Source organism: Scardinius erythrophthalmus (assembly GCF_964197995.2).
Source record: "Scardinius erythrophthalmus genome assembly, chromosome: 22".
Lineage (NCBI taxonomy): Eukaryota > Metazoa > Chordata > Actinopteri > Cypriniformes > Leuciscidae > Scardinius > Scardinius erythrophthalmus.
In genome coordinates this window covers 32,940,092-32,957,043 of record NC_138242.1, presented here as the reverse complement: position 1 = coordinate 32,957,043, position 16,952 = coordinate 32,940,092, and the positions used below count along the sequence as shown (strand labels likewise).

The following is a 16,952-nucleotide window of genomic DNA, read 5'->3' as shown; positions in this document are numbered from 1 at the left end:
TGTTGTGCTGTATAACACAGGTGTGTAGTGATGCTGCTGAGTTGTGTTGTGATGTGTAACAGGTGTGTAGTGATGATGCTGAGTTGTGTTGTTGTGCTGTGTAACACAGGTGTGTAGTGATGCTGCTGAGTTGTGTTGTGTAACACAGGTGTGTAGTGATGCTGCTGAGTTTTGTTGTGGTGTGTAACACAGGTGTGTAGTGATGCTGCTGAGTTGTGTTGTTGTGATGTGTAACAGGTGTGTAGTGATGCTGCTGAGTTGTGTTGTGCTGTGTAACACAGGTGTGTAGTGATGCTGCTGAGTTGTGTTGTGCTGTGTAACACAGGTGTGTAGTGATGCTGCTGAGTTGTGTTGTACTAGTGCTGTGTTACACAGGGGTGTAGTGATGCTGCTGAGTTGTGTTGTTGTGCTGTGTAACACAGGTGTGTAGTGATGCTGCTGAGTTGTGTTGTTGTGGTGTGTAACACAGGTGTGTAGTGATGCTACTGAGTTGTGTTGTGGTGTGTAACACAGGTGTGTAGTGATGCTACTGAGTTGTGTTGTGCTTTGTAACACAGGTGTGTAGTGATGCTGCTGAGTTGTGTTGTTGTGCTGTGTAACACAGGTGTGTAGTGATGCTGCTGAGTTGTGTTGTAGTGCTGTGTTACACAGGGGTGTAGTGATGCTGCTGAGTTGTGTTGTTGTGGTGTGTAACACAGGTGTGTAGTGATGCTGCTGAGTTGTGTTGTGTAACACAGGTGTGTAGTGATGCTGCTGAGTTTTGTTGTGGTGTGTAACACAGGTGTGTAGTGATGCTGCTGAGTTGTGTTGTTGTGATGTGTAACAGGTGTGTGGTGATGCTGCTGAGTTGTGTTGTGCTGTGTAACACAGGTGTGTAGTGATGCTGCTGAGTTGAGTTGTGTTGTTGTGCTGTGTAACAGAGGTGTGTAGTGATGCTGCTGAGTTGTGTTGTTGTGCTGTGTAACAGGTGTGTAGTGATGCTGCTCAGTTGTGTTGTTGTGCTGTGTAACACAGGTGTGTAGTGATGCTGCTGAGATGTGTTGTGCTGTGTAACACAAGTGTGTAGTGATGCTGCTGAGTTGTGTTGTTGTGGTGTGTAACACAGGTGTGTAGTGATGCTGCTGAGTTGTGTTGTGCTGTGTAACACAGGTGTGTAGTGATGCTGCTGAGTTGTGCTGTTGTGTTGTGTAACACAGGCGTGTAGTGATGCTGCTGAGTTGAGTTGTGTTGTTGTGCTGTGTAACAGAGGTGTGTAGTGATGCTGCTGAGTTGTGTTGTTGTGCTGTGTAACAGGTGTGTAGTGATGCTGCTCAGTTGTGTTGTTGTGGTGTGTAACACAGGTGTGTAGTGATGCTGCTCAGTTGTGTTGTTGTGGTGTGTAACACAGGTGTGTAGTTATGCTGCTGAGTTGTGCTGTGTAACACAGGTGTATAGTGATGCTGCTGAGTTGTGGTGTTGTGCTGTGTAACACATGTGTGTAGTGATGCTGCTGAGTTGTGTTGTTGTGGTGTGTAACACAGGTGTGTAGTGATGCTGCTGAGTTGTGTTGTTGTGTTGTGTAACACAGGTGTGTAGTGATGCTGCTGAGTTGTGTTGCTGTGGTGTGTAACACAGGTGTGCTCAGTTGTGTTGTTGTGGTGTGTAACACAGGTGTGTAGTGATGCTGCTGAGTTGTGTTGTAGTGCTGTGTTACACAGGGTGTAGTGATGCTGCTGAGTTGTATTGTTGTGCTGTGTAACACAGGTGTGTAGTGATGCTGCTGAGTTGTGTTGTGGTGTGTAGCACAGGTGTATAGTGATGCTGCTGAGTTGTGTTGTTGAGCTGTGTAACACAGGTGTGTAGTGATGCTGCTGAGTTGTGTTGTTGTGTTGTGTAACACAGGTGTGTGTGGTGATGCTGCTGAGTTGAGTTGTGTTGTGCTGTGTAACAGGTGTGTAGTGATGCTGCTGAGTTGTGTTGTTGTGCTGTGTAACACAGGTGTGTAGTGATGCTGCTGAGTTGTGTTGTTGTGCTGTGTAACACGTGTGTAGTGATGCTACTGAGTTGTGTTGTTGTGCTGTGTAACACAGGTGTGTAGTGATGCTGCTGAGTTGTGTTGTGATGTGTAACAGGTGTGTAGTGATGCTGCTGAGTTGTGTTGAAGTGCTGTGTTACACAGGGGTGTAGTGATGCTGCTGAGTTGTGTTGTGCTGTGTAACACAGGTGTGTAGTGATGCTGGCATGCTGCTGAGTTGTGTTGTGGTGTGTAGCACAGGTGTGTAGTGATGCTGCTGAGTTGTGTTGTTGTGCTGTGTAACAGGTGTGTAGTGATGCTGCTGAGTTGTGTTGTTGTGCTGTGTAACACAGGTGTGTAGTGATGCTGCTGAGTTGTGCTGTGTAACACAGGCGTGTAGTGATGCTGCTGAGTTGAGTTGTGTTGTGCTGTGTAACAGAGGTGTGTAGTGATGCTGCTGAGTTGTGTTGTTGTGCTGTGTAACAGGTGTGTAGTGATGCTGCTCAGTTGTGTTGTTGTGGTGTGTAACACAGGTGTGTAGTGATGCTGCTCAGTTGTGTTGTTGTGGTGTGTAACACAGGTGTGTAGTTATGCTGCTGAGTTGTGCTGTGTAACACAGGTGTATAGTGATGCTGCTGAGTTGTGGTGTTGTGCTGTGTAACACAGGTGTGTAGTGATGCTGCTGAGTTGTATTGTTGTGGTGTGTAACACAGGTGTGTAGTGATGCTGCTGAGTTGTGTTGTTGTGTTGTGTAACACAGGTGTGTAGTGATGCTGCTGAGTTGTGTTGTGGTGTGTAACACAGGTGTGTAGTGATGCTGCTCAGTTGTGTTGTTGTGGTGTGTAACACTGGTGTGCTCAGTTGTGTTGTTGTGGTGTGTAACACAGGTGTGTAGTGATGCTGCTGAGTTGTGTTGTAGTGCTGTGTTACACAGGGTGTAGTGATGCTGCTGAGTTGTATTGTTGTGCTGTGTAACACAGGTGTGTAGTGATGCTGCTGAGTTGTGTTGTGGTGTGTAGCACAGGTGTGTAGTGATGCTGCTGAGTTGTGTTGTTGTGCTGTGTAACACAGGTGTGTAGTGATGCTGCTGAGTTGTGTTGTTGTGTTGTGTAACACAGGTGTGTGTGGTGATGCTGCTGAGTTGAGTTGTGTTGTGCTGTGTAACAGGTGTGTAGTGATGCTGCTGAGTTGTGTTGTTGTGCTGTGTAACACAGGCGTGTAGTGATGCTGCTGAGTTGAGTTGTGTTGTGCTGTGTAACAGGTGTGTAGTGATGCTGCTGAGTTGTGTTGTTGTGTTGTTTAACAGGTGTGTAGTGATGCTGCTGAGTTGTGTTGTTGTGTAACACAGGTCTGTAGTGATGCTGCTGAGTTGTGTTGTTGTGTAACACAGGTGTGTAGTGATGCTGCTGAGTTGTGTTGTTGTGCTGTGTAACACATGTGTGTAGTGATGCTACTGATTTGTGTTGTTGTGCTGTGTAACACAGGTGTGTAGTGATGCTGCTGAGTTGTGTTGTGATGTGTAACAGGTGTGTAGTGATGATGCTGAGTTGTGTTGTTGTGCTGTGTAACACAGGTGTGTAGTGATGCTGCTGAGTTGTGTTGTGTAACACAGGTGTGTAGTGATGCTGCTGAGTTTTGTTGTGGTGTGTAACACAGGTGTGTAGTGATGCTGCTGAGTTGTGTTGTTGTGATGTGTAACAGGTGTGTAGTGATGCTGCTGAGTTGTGTTGTGCTGTGTAACACAGGTGTGTAGTGATGCTGCTGAGATGTGTTGTGCTGTGTAACACAAGTGTGTAGTGATGCTGCTGAGTTGTGTTGTTGTGGTGTGTAACACAGGTGTGTAGTGATGCTGCTGAGTTGTGTTGTGCTGTGTAACACAGGTGTGTAGTGATGCTGCTGAGTTGTGCTGTTGTGTTGTGTAACACAGGCGTGTAGTGATGCTGCTGAGTTGAGTTGTGTTGTTGTGCTGTGTAACAGAGGTGTGTAGTGATGCTGCTGAGTTGTGTTGTTGTGCTGTGTAACAGGTGTGTAGTGATGCTGCTCAGTTGTGTTGTTGTGGTGTGTAACACAGGTGTGTAGTGATGCTGCTCAGTTGTGTTGTTGTGGTGTGTAACACAGGTGTGTAGTTATGCTGCTGAGTTGTGCTGTGTAACACAGGTGTATAGTGATGCTGCTGAGTTGTGGTGTTGTGCTGTGTAACACATGTGTGTAGTGATGCTGCTGAGTTGTGTTGTTGTGGTGTGTAACACAGGTGTGTAGTGATGCTGCTGAGTTGTGTTGTTGTGTTGTGTAACACAGGTGTGTAGTGATGCTGCTGAGTTGTGTTGCTGTGGTGTGTAACACAGGTGTGCTCAGTTGTGTTGTTGTGGTGTGTAACACAGGTGTGTAGTGATGCTGCTGAGTTGTGTTGTAGTGCTGTGTTACACAGGGTGTAGTGATGCTGCTGAGTTGTATTGTTGTGCTGTGTAACACAGGTGTGTAGTGATGCTGCTGAGTTGTGTTGTGGTGTGTAGCACAGGTGTATAGTGATGCTGCTGAGTTGTGTTGTTGTGCTGTGTAACACAGGTGTGTAGTGATGCTGCTGAGTTGTGTTGTTGTGTTGTGTAACACAGGTGTGTGTGGTGATGCTGCTGAGTTGAGTTGTGTTGTGCTGTGTAACAGGTGTGTAGTGATGCTGCTGAGTTGTGTTGTTGTGCTGTGTAACACAGGTGTGTAGTGATGCTGCTGAGTTGTGTTGTTGTGCTGTGTAACACGTGTGTAGTGATGCTACTGAGTTGTGTTGTTGTGCTGTGTAACACAGGTGTGTAGTGATGCTGCTGAGTTGTGTTGTGATGTGTAACAGGTGTGTAGTGATGATGCTGAGTTGTGTTGTTGTGCTGTGTAACACAGGTGTGTAGTGATGCTGCTGAGTTGTGTTGTGTAACACAGGTGTGTAGTGATGCTGCTGAGTTTTGTTGTGGTGTGTAACACAGGTGTGTAGTGATGCTGCTGAGTTGTGTTGTTGTGGTGTGTAACACAGGTGTGTAGTGATGCTGCTGAGTTGTGTTGTTGTGTTGTGTAACACAGGTGTGTAGTGATGCTGCTGAGTTGTGTTGTGGTGTGTAACACAGGTGTGTAGTGATGCTGCTGAGATGTGTTGTGCTGTGTAACACAAGTGTGTAGTGATGCTGCTGAGTTGTGTTGTTGTGGTGTGTAACACAGGTGTGTAGTGATGCTGCTGAGTTGTGTTGTGCTGTGTAACACAGGTGTGTAGTGATGCTGCTGAGTTGTGCTGTTGTGTTGTGTAACACAGGTGTGTAGTGATGCTGCTGAGTTGTTGTTGTCTAACACAGGTGTGTAGTGATGCTGCTGAGTTTTGTTGTGCTGTGTAACACAGGTGTGTAGTGATGCTGCTGAGTTGTGTTGTTGTGATGTGTAACAGGTGTGTAGTGATGCTGCTGAGTTGTGTTGTTGTGCTGTGTAACACAGGTGTGTAGTGATGCTGCTGAGTTGTGTTGTGCTGTGTAACTAGGGGTGTCCATGGTTAACCGATTAACCGTTAAAAATTGCGTAACCGAGTGAAACATTTTGCTCGGTTAAGTGGTTAAAATGGTTAAAATGGCGTGCATTGAATTTAGTTGTAATACCTTTTGCACCACCAGAGACCGCTAGACCAGTTTTCTAATTTGAAGCGGGCAAAGAAAGCGCGCGTCCGAGAGTGAAGGCTGTGCGCGAGCCAGAAACAAACATAGTATCCGCGCCACTGATCGCAGCACAGTAATATCTGTCTGCAGAGCCGCAGAGCCACAGCTTACCCCAGCAGTTTTACCCCGCGCATGCGCAGTTTCATCACAACAGTTTTACCCGCAGAGTCCGTTTACCGTTACATTAACCCATACAATTTGTATTATGCATTTCCTAAACATGTACTTGCTAATCAAACACTTTATATGAACAAACTACTAATCTATAAAACACAATCGGTCTTCCGACCTTTTACTATTGTGTTGATATGCGCGAGGGAGAGAGAGCAATACAGCGCTCGTGTTGTTTGAAGGCGGTGAGAGTGCGCGCGCGCGCGGCCGGGGCTCTCTCACTGTTTGTTCTTATGCGCCCTGTCCACTGATCTAAATAATTAGTTGTTACGACGACTTATTTGTTCCCTCGTTTTAATAAATCGTGGACACGTTGAACTAATTCCCTCCCTCATTTTGATTTAACGAACAACGTGGCCAAAAACTGTTTGATACTATTAATTAGTGAATGCTAAAGACCTATTTTTTTGTGAATTGGTGAATATTCAGGTGAATTATTTCGTGGCCACGAATTAATAATAATTATTAAACTGTTTTTCTTACCTGTGAAGATAGCTCTTCAGTGAAGGCCGACTATTCTCGTACAGCTTTTTATTCCGTTTTTTTTTTTTTTTTTGTGAATTGGTGAATATTCAGGTGAATTGTTTCGTGGCCACGAATTAATACCTCAGCACGTTTTACAAGACCCTTCTCGATCGCAGCGGCAACGAGCACTTTGATCACTTGATTTAAAAAACAAAACATTTCAGCGCTAGATCGCCTAAAAAAAAACGAACGAAATGAATGCTCTGCTAGTTAACTGGAGATGTTTTGTTTATTTGTATTGGTATTCGTGCCGCGAGATGTTTCAAAAGTGGTGGGGGCAATATCGACCTTAGGAAATAGTGGTGGGGACATGTCCCACCCGCAAATTACGCCTATCTCGGGGTTGCGGCGCGCACACTATGGTTAACCGAGTATTAACCGCTAAGGGCCTCGGTTAACGGTTAATGAAAAACTTGAAAACGTGCAGCCCTATGTGTAACACAGGTGTGTAGTGATGCTGCTGAGTTGTGCTGTTGTGTTGTGTAACACAGGTGTGTAGTGATGCTGCTGAGTTGTGTTGTTGTGTTGTGTAACACAGGTGTGTAGTGATGCTGCTGAGTTTTGTTGTGCTGTGTAACACAGGTGTGTAGTGATGCTGCTGAGTTGTGTTGTCGTGTTGTGTCACACAGGTGTGTAGTGATGCTGCTGAGTTGTGTTGTTGTGTTGTGTAACACAGGTGTGTAGTGATGCTGAGTTGTGTTGTTGTGTTGTGTAACACAGGTGTGTAGTGATGCTGCTGAGTTGTGTTGTTGTGTTGTGTAACACAGGTGTGTAGTGATGCTGCTGAGTTGTGTTGTTGTGGTGTGTTACACAGGTGTGTAGTGATGCTGCTGAGTTGTGTTGTTGTGTTGTGTAACACAGGTGTGTAGTGATGCTGCTGAGTTGTGTTGTTGTGTTGTGTAGCACAGGTGTGTAGTGATGCTGCTGAGTTGTGTTGTTGTGGTGTGTAACACAGGTCTGTAGTGATGCTGCTGAGTTGTGTTGTTGTGTTGTGTAGCACAGGTGTGTAGTGATGCTGCTGAGTTGTGTTGTTGTGGTGTGTAACACAGGTGTGTAGTGATGCTGCTGAGTTGTGTTGTTGTGGTGTGTAGAACAGGTGTATAGTGATGCTGCTGAGTTGTGTTGTTGTGGTGTGTAACACAGGTCTGTAGTGATGCTGCTGAGTTGTGTTGTTGTGTTGTGTAACACAGGTGTGTAGTGATGCTGCTGAGTTGTGTTGTGCTGTGTAACAGGTGTGTAGTGATGCTGCTGAGTTGTGCTGTTGTGGTGTGTAACACAGGTGTGTAGTGATGCTGCTGAGTTGTGTTGTGATGTGTAACAGGTGTGTAGTGATGCTGCTGAGTTGTGTTGTGCTGTGTAACACAGGTGTGTAGTGATGCTGCTGAGTTGTGTTGTTGTGTTGTGTAACACAGGTGTGTAGTGATGCTGCTGAGTTGTTGTTGTCTAACACAGGTGTGTAGTGATGCTGCTGAGTTTTGTTGTGCTGTGTAACACAGGTGTGTAGTGATGCTGCTGAGTTGTGTTGTTGTGTTGTGTAACAGGTGTGTAGTGATGCTGCTGAGTTGTGTTGTTGTGTTGTGTAACACAGGTGTGCAGTGATGCTGCTGAGTTGTTGTTTTCTAACACAGGTGTGTAGTGATGCTGCTGAGTTTTGTTGTGCTGTGTAACACAGGTGTGTAGTGATGCTGCTGAGTTGTTGTTGTCTAACACAGGTGTGTAGTGATGCTGCTGAGTTGTGTTGTTGTGTTGTGTAACACAGGTGTGCAGTGATGCTGCTGAGTTGTTGTTTTCTAACACAGGTGTGTAGTGATGCTGCTGAGTTTTGTTGTGTTGTGTAACACAGGTGTGTAGTGATGCTGCTGAGTTTTGTTGTGCTGTGTAACAGGTGTGTAGTGATGCTGCTGAGTTGTGTTGTTGTGTTGTGTAACACAGGTGTGCAGTGATGCTGCTGAGTTGTTGTTTTCTAACACAGGTGTGTAGTGATGCTGCTGAGTTTTGTTGTGCTGTGTAACACAGGTGTGTAGTGATGCTGCTGAGTTGTTGTTGTCTAACACAGGTGTGTAGTGATGCTGCTGAGTTTTGTTGTGCTGTGTAACACAGGTGTGTAGTGATGCTGCTGAGTTGTGTTGTTGTGTTGTGTAGCACAGGTGTGTAGTGATGCTGCTGAGTTGTGTTGTTGTGTTGTGTAACACAGGTGTGTAGTGATGCTGCTGAGTTGTGTTGTTGTGTTGTGTAACACAGGTGTGTAGTGATGCTGCTGAGCTGGGCCACAGCTGTGATCTCTCGAGCGATGTTTCTCTACGCCGCGACGCAGAGACAGCGTGTCATCGCCTGAAGGAAAGCCCCTTCTCACACTGCCATCACCAGGTCAGATCATAATAATCATATAATCATAATTTGTTACATTTATTCTGGGTACTCAAAGCGCTTTAAATAGAATGGGGAAATCTCCTAAATATTACAGGAAACTTACACTAGATCGATTAAGTGTTGGGGAAAGTTACTTTGTTACTAAGTTACTAAGTTACACATTACAATATTGCGTTACTCTCTTAAAAAGTAACAAATTTCAGAAATGCTCAAGCAAACCTTCAGCTGCTGTTATTCCCGAAACTGGAAGAATATGACCCTTATACACTTGATTTACCAATAAAAACAAAAAAATCTATAGTCATTTTTGCTTATGGTTTAACTGAATCACCGAAGGTCAGAAGCAAGTACATCGGTCAATAAAGTGAGATTAGATGCATAAAAATTTATGTTTTATTTAACATATTCAGTTAATGGAGGTTTGCATAGTATTCTGATTTTGCATTTCACAGATTTCATTCATTTTGAGGAATATTGAATCTTTTTTGTGTGCAAGTGAGATGAGTAAATGCTCACATTTACTCTAGAACTACAAAAACCATCCTTATTTGAAAAAGTAATTCAGATATTTTTTGTAAATTTTAAAAGTAATGCGTTACTTTACTAGTTACTTGAAAAAGTAATCTGATTACATAACTTAAGTGACTTGTAATGAGTTACTCTCAACACTGTTCTGACTAACATGTGGACCTTCGCTCAGGTGGACCCCGGCCCGTATATCGACACGTGTCTGTATCTGTTCTGCAGTCTGGATGTGAACGAGAGAGAGACGGCCCTGTGCGATACGCTAGCCAGCTACGTGCGCGAGTGTGCGACGCAACACGTCATCATCCGCTGGAGGGCCGCCGGCTTCTGTGGTAATAATCATAATATTTACTTCCTCCTAAACTGACTTCTGTTGGCGCTAAAAGAATCTCATGGATAACATTAGAATATAGTTTAAAATATAAAAACAAAAGCTAATCATTAAAATAGTAATAAATGGTAATTTGGTATTACTAAAAAAATAGTAATATTTTATATATATATATATATATATATATATATATATATATATATATATATATATATATATATAAAAATTTTACTAAATATAAAAAATGTAGATTTCTTAAAGTTGAACCAAGTTTTGTGGCATTAAAAAAATTACTTTGAAATCCTTAAAGCAGCTGAATTTTTTTTTAAAGTTTAATGTTATTATTTTTATTCTTTTGTTTTTATGTATTTCAGATAAATGTGTTATGGATACATGGATAAAACATAGTTTAGAATAAATTTAAAAAATAGATAAAAATGGATAGGTGAACAAGAGAAAAACTACGGTATCTCTCTCGAATAAATAAAAATGAAATTAGATTAAAATAAATAAATTAAAATTAAATTAACAACTTATTTATTAATTTATTTAAAATAAATAAATGATTAAAATAAATAAATATAAATGACGTTAAAATAAATACAATTTTATTTATATAATAAATAAAAAATAATAAACAAACTTGTCTCTAAATATATATATATATATATATATATATATATATATATATATATATAGAATGTATTTATTATATTTTATATTTATTTTATTTTGTTTATAATGTTTTATTTATATTTATACATATATATCTAAATATATATACATATATATCTAAATATATATATATATATATATATATATATATATATATATATATATATATATATATATTAATATAATATTTTAATATATATATATTTCTCTTTCTATTCATGCTACATGTATTGTGTTTGTTTAACAATGATAATGCCTGTTATTTGCAACGGTAAAAACACAGTAAAGTTGTTGTTGCTGTGTGTCCGTCTGCAGAGCGTGTGTGTCTGCGCGGTCAGGTGTTCTCGGACTGCGTGTCGTCCTGTCCCGCGAGCTGCTCGTCTCCCGGTCTTCCGCCGTCGGGTCAGTGTCGGGACGAGTGTGTGGGGGGGTGCGAGTGTCCTCCGGGTCTGGTCCTGCACGCGGGTCAGTGTGTGCGACGGGTCGACTGTCCCTGTTTCCACCGGCGCCGCACGTACAGCGCAGGACAAGCCATCAGACAGAGGTGCAACACATGGTGGGTCCAACAGAGACGACTGGTTCCAGTTCGCATGGATCCACGGAAACGACTAATAATTCTGTATTATGCTGCCGGACAAGTAATTTAGCGATGTTAAAGAAAGACTGCTCTGTGCACATATACAGTTAAACCAACAATTATTCAGACACCAGATATAATTTCTGATCTTTTTTTTACTAGTAGTAGTAGTACTTTATTGATCCCAGTTGGGAAATTAAAGCGCATTAAGAGCAATACATGAAGACAGTAAAGTACTCACAGTACACACAAAACACACTTTACACACATATGATAAATAAACAAATTGTTGCTTGTTTGAAGTTTAAAAAGGACAAAATAGAGTCAAATATAAATAAAAACCGGTCAAACAATAGAAGCAGTAATGGATACTTTATGTCTGATAATGAACTGCATTAAGTACAGCTTTACGATGGGTGTAGTGATCTAATTCCTGATTGAATGGTTAATGAGACCTCGGCACTGGATAGATGAACTGTAAAGTCTCACAGCATTGGGCATAAATGACCTCCTGTTGGTGCAGGACACTATAGTTTATTTATGTTAGTGAGGAGAGCAAAATAAAGTAAACTGTGACATATTATAGCCCAAAATTCTTCATACCAATACAATTTATTACGATTTGGGAGCAAAAATGATTGGGACACTTTGAGCTGATCATGTTTTGCTGAAGTGTGTTTTCTTTAATTGCTAATGCTCTTTTTACACACAGACTGAACACAATGAAGCATTGCTTGGTGATTGGTTGAGCTAAACTGGTATTATCTAATTGTGTAGTTAAATTTAACAGCTGACAGATATTCATCATAATTCATGTGTGAGACAGTCTAACAGAAGGACGGACAAAACCAGTCAAATATCAACTGAGTTCTGCTCATATTTCATTACCGTTTTCTAAACTATAGCGAATAAACTGTGATAATGTGAGAAATGTTGAAGGTGTCTGAATACATTTTGGTTTGACTGTACATTCAAACGCACAGATCTATAGACTAAACACATGATATGCATGTTCATGCCGTCACCGGTTTCACAGATTCACGTTTTTGAAGTTTACACAGAGATGAGAACATTTTTCAAAAAAATTCGAACCTTGCACCTTGGAGCCTGTTTCAAAGTTAGCGTTCTCGAGCTCCAAACACTGGTGTCGTGCAAATGTACGTCCAGAACACAGTAAAAGTTTTCTGTTGTTAGTTAGAATGGTGTGTGTTAGTGGCCCCTAAGTTAATAACTAATGATCTTTACAATGGAAGTGAATCAATCAAAACTAACTTTATCTGGACAGTAACTTTATTCTAGAGCTGCTGTAAAGCCAAACAATCTCTGATACTGTAATCTCCTGTTATCACTGTTAAGCTTTCCTGTAGAGTAGAGTGTAAACAGTTCCTGTAAACAGTAGAGCATTGGCGCTTGCAACGGTAAGGTCATAGGTTCGATTCCCAGGGAAAGCAAGAACTGATGAGAACTGATGAGAATGTAAATGTGTACCTTGAAATGCAATGTACTTCGCTTTGGATAAAAGCGTTTGCCAAATGAATGAATGTAAATGTGAAGCTGCTTTGAAATGATCTGTGTTGTAAAATGAAAATCTATAAATGTAGCTGACGAGAAGGTTCCTGGTGTGTGTGTGTTGTAGTGTGTGTGGAGCCGGTCAGTGGGAGTGTTCTGCAGAGAGATGTGAAGCTCAGTGCGCTGTGATCGGAGCGATGCACGTCACAACCTTCGACCAGAAGAGGTTCAGCCTTCAGAGCGGAGACTGCCAGTTCACAGCCGTCGAGGTCAGTCACTGAGGAGACCCGGGGTGTGTGTGTGTGTGTGTGTGTGAGGGATTTCAGATCATCTGTGTGTGTTTGGAGTGATTTGAGATCATCTGTGTGTGTCTGGAGTGATTTGAGATCATCTCTGTGTGTTTGGAGTGATTTGAGATCATTGGTGTGTGTCTGGAGTGATTTGAGATTATCGGTTTGTGTTTGGAGTGATTTGAGATCATTGGTGTGTGTTTGGAGTGATTTGAGATCATTGGTGTGTGTCTGGAGTGATTTGAGATCATCGGTGTGTGTCTGGAGTGATTTGAGATCATTGGTGTGTGTTTGGAGTGATTTGAGATCATTGGTGTGTGTTTGGAGTGATTTGAGATCATCTCTGTGTGTTTGGAGTGATTTGAGATCATTGGTGTGTGTTTGGAGTGATTTGAGATCATTGGTGTGTTTGGAGTGATTTGAGATCATTGGTGTGTGTCTGGAGTGATTTGAGATCATTGGTGTGTGTTTGGTTGTGTGTGTGTGTGTGTGTGTGTGTGTGTGTGTGTGTGTGTGTGTGTGTGTGTGTGTGTGTGTGTGTGTGTGTGTTTGGAGTGATTTGAGATTATGTGTGTGTGTGTTTGGAGTGATTTGAGATCATCGGTCACAACCGATGATCTCAAATCACGTCACAACCTTCGACCAGAAGAGGTTCAGCCTTCAGAGCGGAGACTGCCAGTTCACAGCCGTCGAGGTCAGTCACTGAGGAGACCCGGGGTGTGTGTGTGTGTGTGTGAGGGATTTCAGATCATCTGTGTGTGTTTGGAGTGATTTGAGATCATCTGTGTGTGTCTGGAGTGATTTGAGATCATCGGTGTGTGTTTGGAGTGATCTGAGATCATCTGTGTGTGTGTTTGGAGTGATCTGAGATCATCTGTGTGTGTGTTTGGAGTGATTTGAGATCATCGGTGTGTGTTTGGAGTGATCTGAGATCATCTGTGTGTGTGTTTGGAGTGATTTGAGATCATCGGTGTGTGTTTGGAGTGATTTGAGATCATCGGTGTGTGTTTGGAGTGATTTGAGATCATCTGTGTGTGTGTGTGTGTGTGTGTGTGTGTGTGTGTGTGTGTGTGTGTGTGTGTGTGTGTGTGTGTGTTTGGAGTGATTTGAGATTATCTGTGTGTGTGTTTGGAGTGATTTGAGATCATCGGTGTGTGTTTGGAGTGATTTGAGATCATCGGTGTGTGTGTGTTTGGAGTGATTTGAGATCATCAGTGTGTGTTTGGAGTGATTTGAGATCATCGGTGTGTGTTTGGAGTGATTTGAGATCATCTGTGTGTGTTTGGAGTGATTTGAGATCATCGGTGTGTGTTTGGAGTGATTTGAGATCATCGGTGTGTGTTTGGAGTGATTTGAGATCATCTGTGTGTGTGTGTGTGTGTGTGTGTGTGTGTGTGTGTGTGTGTGTGTGTGTGTGTGTGTGTGTGTGTGTGTGTGTGTGTGTGTGTGTGTTTGGAGTGATTTGAGATTATCTGTGTGTGTGTTTGGAGTGATTTGAGATCATCGGTGTGTGTTTGGAGTGATTTGAGATCATCGGTGTGTGTGTGTTTGGAGTGATTTGAGATCATCAGTGTGTGTTTGGAGTGATTTGAGATCATCGGTGTGTGTTTGGAGTGATTTGAGATCATCTGTGTGTGTTTGGAGTGATTTGAGATTATCTGTGTGTGTGTTTGGAGTGATTTGAGATCATCGGTGTGTGTTTGGAGTGATTTGAGATCATCAGTGTGTGTTTGGAGTGATTTGAGATCATCGGTGTGTGTTTGGAGTGATTTGAGATCATCAGTGTGTGTTTGGAGTGATTTGAGATCATCTGTGTGTGTGTGTGTGTGTGTGTGTGTGTTTGGAGTGATTTGAGATCATCTGTGTGTGTGTGTTTGGAGTGATTTGAGATCATCAGTGTGTGTTTGGAGTGATTTGAGATCATCAGTGTGTGTTTGGAGCGATTTGAGATCATCTGTGTGTGTGTTTGGAGTGATTTGAGATCATCTGTGTGTGTTTGGAGTGATTTGAGATCATCGGTGTGTGTTTGGAGTGATTTGAGATCATCAGTGTGTGTTTGGAGTGATTTGAGATCATCTGTGTGTGTTTGGAGTGATTTGAGATCATCTGTGTGTGTTTGGAGTGATTTGAGATCATCTGTGTGTGTTTGGAGTGATTTGAGATCATCGGTGTGTGTTTGGAGTGATTTGAGATCATCAGTGTGTGTGTTTGGAGTGATTTGAGATCATCAGTGTGTGGTGTTTGGAGTGATTTGAGATCATCGGTGTGTGTTTGGAGTGATTTGAGATCATCAGTGTGTGTGTTTGGAGTGATTTGAGATCATCTGTGTGTGTTTGGAGTGATTTGAGATCATCTGTGTGTGTGTTTGGAGTGATTTGAGATCATCTGTGTGTGTTTGGAGTGATTTGAGATCATCTGTGTCTGTGTTTGGAGTGATTTGAGATCATCGGTGTGTGTTTGCAGGATTTCGTGGACCAGAAGCTCAGCGTGGGCATCAGTGCAGGACAGTGTTCAGGAGGATCTGCTGGGTGTCTGAGAGAGCTGAGGGTCACTGCGCTGACGACTACACTCACACTCACTGACTCAGGTCATACATCTCTCTCTTCTTCTGTCCATCCATCCATCCATCCATCCGTCCATCCCTCCATCCATCCATCCATATATCCATCTGTCTCTTCACATATCCATCCATCCATCTGTCCATCCATCCATATTTCCATCTGTCTCTTCACCCATCCATCCATCCATCCATCCATATATCCAGCTCTCTCTTTTCTCTTCATCCATCCATCCATCCATCCATCCATCCATCCAATTGTCTTCATTGTCTTCATTCATTCATTCATTAATCCTTTCTTTCATTCATTCATTCATTCTTTCATTCATTCTTTCTTTCATTCTTTCTTTCATTCTATCTTATCTAGATCTAGATCTAGATTCTTATCTAGATTTATTTATACACAAATGTATATGTATTTCATTTCACTCTAGTTACTTTTATCTTCCACAAAGCTTTACAATACAATATAAAACAGATATTGACACAACAACATAAAACAGCAAAACAGAAGTCCTCAAGAAGACTGTAAATCTGTAATCTCAGGTTCAGTGCTGGTGAACGGTCAGCGAGAGCTTCTGCCGGTGATCACAGGAGATCTGATGGTCCGAAAGGCTTCCTCGAGTGTTCTGCTGATCCAGGCGTTCGGGGCTCGACTGATGTGGCATCTGGAAGGGCCTCTTCTCCTCATCACCCTACAGCCGGGGTTTGCTCATAAGGTACCACAGTAACACACTGATCTCTTCAGTCTTCATTTATTTACAGATTCTAATAATAGAATATGGATTCCAAAGGCCCGTTCACACCAAGGATGATAAAGATATAGTTCTTAAAATGGTTCTCAATATTAAAGGGGTGGTTGATTGTGATTTCTCTTTTCTAACTTTAGTTAGTGTGTAATGTTGCTGTTTGAGCATAAACAACACCTGCAAAGTTACAACGCTCAAAGTTCAAAGCAAAGGGAGATATTTTATTTTACAGCAAACGACTGATTGGGTCTACACAAGCTTCCTCACAAGCTTCCTAAAATTTACATAAACCCCGCCTCGCAACAAAGGGCTCTAAATGGCTCTGCTAAGAACAAGCTCTTGTAGCTCCGCCCTCTGTGCCAGGAGCAGCAGCTCATTTGCATTTAAAGAGCCCACACACAAAACGATGCATTTTTAAAAATATAAAAAATGATCTGTGGGGTATTTTGAGCTCAAACTTCACATACACACTCAAGGGACATCAGAGACTTATTTTACATCTTGTAAGAAGGGGCATTATTCCCCTTATATGGAGTTAACACCACAGCTATAATGATAACGATATTTAGAAACGATATCGTTGGGTTCACTTTTGGGAATATTTTTTTTCCAGCTGTTGAACAATAAAACACTGGCAGCCAATCAGAATCCATTGTAATTTAAGGGCTCACACATTTAAAATGGCAGACGACATTGCGGAGAAGTTAATCACCGAGGTGCAGAAAAATCCACCATTGTTTGACATGTGAAGTTTCTTTGAAAGAAAATGGATATGGAAAACAATCGTTCATACCCTCTGAATAAACGGTGTGAAGTTTTACTCGTTTCGACAACATTGTCTTGCTTTCTTTGAAGTTGCGGTGAAAAAGACTAGGTGTTTTTATTCCACTATATTGACTGCGTCAGCTAAATTCACAGTTAAATTATTAGATTGATAACACAAGTTTCACTCAAAACACAGCATGCTGAGGACATCTACTGGTTAAAGCCGTGTAAA

General features: G+C 42.1%; 1 protein-coding gene across 1 annotated transcript in view; it reads left to right on the top strand.

Moving 5' to 3' along the window:
* The window catches only part of sspo (SCO-spondin), a gene marked incomplete at both ends in the record, with an annotated part of 151,703 nt that overhangs the window by 11,885 nt on the left and 122,866 nt on the right, over positions 1-16,952 (top strand). Inside the window, 6 exon segments of the mRNA XM_081352804.1 lie at positions 8,614-8,739; positions 9,443-9,599; positions 10,589-10,829; positions 12,487-12,628; positions 15,113-15,236; positions 15,753-15,925. Of these exon segments, the coding sequence (XP_081208930.1) occupies positions 8,614-8,739; positions 9,443-9,599; positions 10,589-10,829; positions 12,487-12,628; positions 15,113-15,236; positions 15,753-15,925 (963 nt within the window).